Source organism: Mandrillus leucophaeus, unplaced genomic scaffold (genome assembly GCF_000951045.1).
Source record: "Mandrillus leucophaeus isolate KB7577 unplaced genomic scaffold, Mleu.le_1.0 Scaffold163, whole genome shotgun sequence".
Taxonomy (NCBI): domain Eukaryota; kingdom Metazoa; phylum Chordata; class Mammalia; order Primates; family Cercopithecidae; genus Mandrillus; species Mandrillus leucophaeus.
The window spans coordinates 116,529-121,341 of NW_012101621.1; the positions used below are offsets into that span (position 1 = coordinate 116,529).

Sequence of the window (4,813 nt, forward strand, 5' to 3'; positions counted from 1 at the left end):
GAATCTCCTTAACAGCACCCATAATTATGTCACTTTCTCTAGCATTCATGGTTTGTGCCATGATCTGGCATCCTCTACTCCTATAGTTCTTGCCTTCTTATAGGTAATTCACCTTATCTTCCCAATTTACAGATATGAGAAATTTACATCTCCAGGCCTTAAAAAAGCATATTAAATATTGAAAGAACTTGTCAATATGGTCATATAAATGATATTAGTATATTGAGGGCTGGGCATGGTGGCTCATGCCTGTAATACCAGTACTTTGGGAGGCTGAGGTGGGAGGATCACTTGAGCCCGGGAGCTGGAGACCAGTCTAGGAAACAGCGAGACCCCATCTCTACAAAAAGTACAAAAATTAGCCAAGTGTGGTGGTATGTGCCTGTAGTGCCAGCTACTTGGGAGGCTGAGGCTGAGGTAGGAGGATTGCTTGAACTCAGGAATTGCAGGCAGGTTGTAGTGAGCTGTGATCATGCCCTGCACTCCAGCCTGGGTGACAGAGCAAGATCCTGTCTCAAAAATAAATAAATAAATAAATAAATATGTATATCAAGGATGCCCAAGTTATGAAACTCACTGTCACTTAACTATTTCACATACTTTACAAAAAGTCTTTAGCTTATAGTCATACCTGAGATATGGCTACAAAACAATACTTAAAAATAAAACAAAGATATGCATTCAAGTACGTAAATGAGTTCTTATTCTGTGCAATGTACTTTCTGGTGACAAAATTTATGATAGAGGAATATGAGTTGCTTTGTGACTGAAGTTGTCTCCAAAGGCATATATTAGCGCTTGTCTAGTTTTCTGACAACACATGAATTGCTCCTGATTTTGCCAACATCAGTGATTTTTGTCCTAAGTCAAAGTTTCTCCTTACTCTACTCTTTCAGGTAGCATGAGAGTCGTCACAGCCGACAGAGGCAATGGATGAAGCCAATCATTCTGTGGTCTCTGAGTTTGTGTTCCTGGGACTCTCCAATTCGTGGAAGATCCAGCTCCTCCTCTTCCTCTTTTCTTCAGTGTTCTATGTGTCAAGTCTGATGGGAAACCTCCTGATTGTGCTAACTGTGACCTCTGACCCTCGTTTACAGTCCCCTGTGTACTTCCTGCTGGCCAACCTTTCCATCATTGATTTGGTATTTTGCTCCTCCACAGCTCCCAAGATGATTTATGACCTTTTCCGGAAGCACAAAACCATCTCTTTTGGGGGCTGTGTGGCTCAGATCTTCTTTATCCATGCAGTTGGGGGCACTGAGATGGTGCTGCTTATAGTCATGGCCTTTGACCGGTATGTGGCCATATGTAAGCCTCTCCACTACCTGACCATCATGAGCCCACAAAGGTGCATTTTGTTTTTAGTCATCTCCTGGATTATAGGTATTATTCACTCAGTGATTCAGTTGGCTTTTGTTGTAGACCTGCCATTCTGTGGCCCTAATGAATTAGATAGTTTCTTTTGTGATCTTCCTCGATTTATCAAACTGGCTTGCATAAAGACCTACACATTGGGATTCATGGTTACTGCCAATAGTGGATTTATTTCTCTGGCTTCTTTTTTAATTCTCATAATCTCTTACATCTTTATTTTGGTGACTGTTCAGAAAAAATCTTCGGGTGGTATATTCAAGGCTTTCTCTACGCTGTCAGCTCATGTCACTGTGGTGGTTTTGTTCTTTGGGCCATTAATCTTTTTCTATATTTTCCCATTTCCCACATCACATCTGGATAAATTCCTTGCCATCTTTGATGCAGTTATCACACCTGTTTTAAATCCAGTCATCTATACTTTTAGGAATAAAGAGATGAAGGTGGCAATGAGAAGACTATGGTCTCAGTTTGTGAATTACAGTAAAATCTTTTAAATATATCAAGAATATACAAAAAGGCAAATTATACTAGAATTTCAGACAGATATGTGCTAAGTAAGTTATGTTAAATTTAACCAGAATATCACTTTCTACTAGTATGTGTTGGGTTGTCTTTTTTTTTTTCTTCCCAAATTGAATTTTGATATAGATTTCTTGCTTATATAAGAGATTTAAAGATTAAAGAGTGTGGTTACTTTATCTCACCAACATTCTTACCTATATATAGTGTCAAATAGAATTACTCTAAATGTTAAACAATTCATTTTGAATGTCAGTATGTGGTTTATTGCCCATTTTCTATTTTTTTCATTTAAGGTAGACTATCTTGCTTTAAAGATAAAGGTTTTTACTAGACTTAATGATTTGTCTTACTATGTAGCTAAGTAATTTTTTTTTATTTTTTTCAGTTCATTATCTGTTAGCTATTTATTTGCTAAAGTTGTTTTTTATTTTTTCAGCTCATTATCTGTTAGCTATTTATTTGCTAATCTTTTCTCAAAGTCCAGTAAAGAGAAAGTACACTGTTGCCTTTTTTTTTTTTTAAGGGGAATTTTGGTATAAAGAATTAACTAAGTATGAATTTGTGTTAAATAAATTTTATGGGAGCTACTGTTTTGGGTTAGCCTCCTGTATTAGGCCCCAGCCAAACAGGTGATATAGTTTGGCTCTGTGACCCCACCCAAATCTCATCTTGAATTATAATACCCATGTGTCAAGGGAAGAACCTGATGGGAGGTGATTGGATTATGGGAAAAACATGGTTTCCCCCATGTTGTTCTTGTGATAGTGAGTGAGTCTCACGAGATCTGATGGTTTTATAAACTACTGGCATTTCCCCTGTTTGCACTCACTCCCTCCCGCTGCCTTGTGAAGAAGATGCTTGCTTCCCCTTTGCCTTCCAACATATTGTAAGTTTCCTGAGGCCTCCCCAGCCATGCAGAACTGTGAGTCAATTAAATCTCTTTCCTTTATAAATTACCAAGTCATGGGTATTTTTTTTATAGCAGTGTAGAATGAACTAATACAGCAGGCAAACCAGAAGAGAGTCACTTGTGCTAGGTGCCATGTAATCAGACTAAACTTCAAAATTAGCCATTTTCAACTCCCCCGCAAACAAACAAACAAAAAAACAAAAAACAAAACAAAACAAAAAAACCAAAAAACCCCCAAAAAACCCATTAACTCAGTCAGCCTGAGTCACTATAACACAAAAGTCCCTTCTGTTTCAAGTATCTTTGAAAAGGCCAGTCCATTATTTTTCTCTGATTCTGCTATCTTCAGCCTTTTTCTGCCTACAAAGCCAAGCTCTTCTGCTCAGCTCATTGAGAACACTCATTCTGTTGATAGAACGAGGTATTGCCCAATTCTAGAATCACTAATAAAAGCCAATTACAACTTTAAAATTGTAACTTTTTAGTTTTGACAGTTGTTAACTAGTTATTTGAAAAAATCAAACTTTGAGATAAAAATGTAGCATTTGTAGGAAGCAGCTTTCACTCCTAGAAAAGGGAAAATAAAGGAAAGAGGTTAGAACTACTAAGACTTAAATAAATAAAAAACCCCAAACTCTTAAAGCTTGGAGGAAGAACCTGTGGAGGTGAAACTCAAATATCTGAGCAGAGGTGGATGCTGCCTGGCTGGTGCTAGTGTCTCTGAGCTTAGCGGAGGCCCTATAGGTCATAACACGCCCCTGAGGGAGAGGCACTACTGGCTGGTGCAGGTGTTCCTGGGTGAGGGTGTGAGGTGCAGAGCTCCTCTAGCATCAGAAAAACTAACTGGATTCAGCTGCTGCTTTGGAAAACAACCAAGGTTGCTGAGGTGATCAGTGTGGTTGGGTGATGCTGACAGGCACAGCAAGCAGAAAGGAGGCAAACAGGAAGAAGGAAGTCCCTTTTTCCATCTCCAGCCTTTCAACTTCCCTCTAGTATCCCTAATGGTGAATCCAAGCAAGGAGAAACTGAAAAGAAAAAAGAGAAAGTTGGCAGAGTGCCAGCTCCTGCATCATACAGAGTGTAGAAAGATACGTTGGCACTGAAAGCACACGTGGTTACTTAGTAGGAGAATAGAGTTTTTGAGTTTTAAAGTAAATTATAAATAATTTTAGTCTTTCCTCATTTTGGAAACTCGACTACTAGGAAAGAAAATGCTAAAAGTAGTGTATGGAAGATCCAAATCTAGACCCTAGAACCCAGACTGACAGACTCGTCGTCTTCTGCTGTTTTCTATCATTTTAGAACATATTTTCTTAGTTGATAAATCTGGTGTTCCCACTGGACTGTTAATTTTTTACTTACATAACATATTATTCACCTTGTATCTTGAGTGACTGTCAAATAGCAGAGTTTCAACAAATCTTCAAGCATGGTTTTCACTTAATCTATTCAGTCCTATTTTACATTTTTCTGATCCTTTGGATTGTTTTAAAATAAGGCTTTTATTTTGGAATAATTTTAGATTTACAGAAAAGTTACAGAGATGGTCCAGAGGGTGCCCATATGCCCCTTACCAAGTTTCAATTTCCCCTAATGTTATCACCTCGTATTTCCATGGTACATTTTCCAAAACTGAGAAATCATCACTGGTATAATACATTACTGTAAACTAAATTCTAGACTTTATTCAAATTTCACCAGTTTTTTGCATTAATGTCTTTTTATGTTCCAGAATCCAATCCTGTATATCACATTACATTTAGCTATTATGTCTCTTTAATCTCCTCTGAGGTTTGTGACAATTTCTCAGTCTTACCTTGCTTTTCATGGTGTCACATCTTTGAGGAATATTGGTCAGATATTTTGTATAATGTCCCTCAATTTGAGTTTATCTGACATTTTTCATTACAGTTATACATGGGTTCTGGATTTTTGAAAAGAATACCCAAAAGATGAAAAGATCTTCTAATCACATGATATCAGAGAGTACATAATATCCACACAGCA

General features: G+C 37.6%; 1 protein-coding gene across 1 annotated transcript; it reads left to right on the forward strand.

Moving 5' to 3' along the window:
• The first annotated feature begins 916 nt into the window (after positions 1-916).
• LOC105536691 (olfactory receptor 4F6) lies at positions 917-1,890 on the forward strand. Its single transcript, XM_011976121.1, has one exon. It carries the CDS (start codon positions 930-932, stop codon positions 1,866-1,868), a length of 939 nt encoding a protein of 312 aa, XP_011831511.1. The 5' UTR covers positions 917-929; the 3' UTR covers positions 1,869-1,890.
• Positions 1,891-4,813: the final 2,923 nt, after the last annotated feature.

What these genes read in the sequence shown, in the direction of transcription:
- LOC105536691 (XM_011976121.1), top strand. Translation starts at nt 930, where the DNA reads ATGGATGAAGCCAATCATTCTGTGGTCTCTGAGTTTGTGTTCCTGGGA.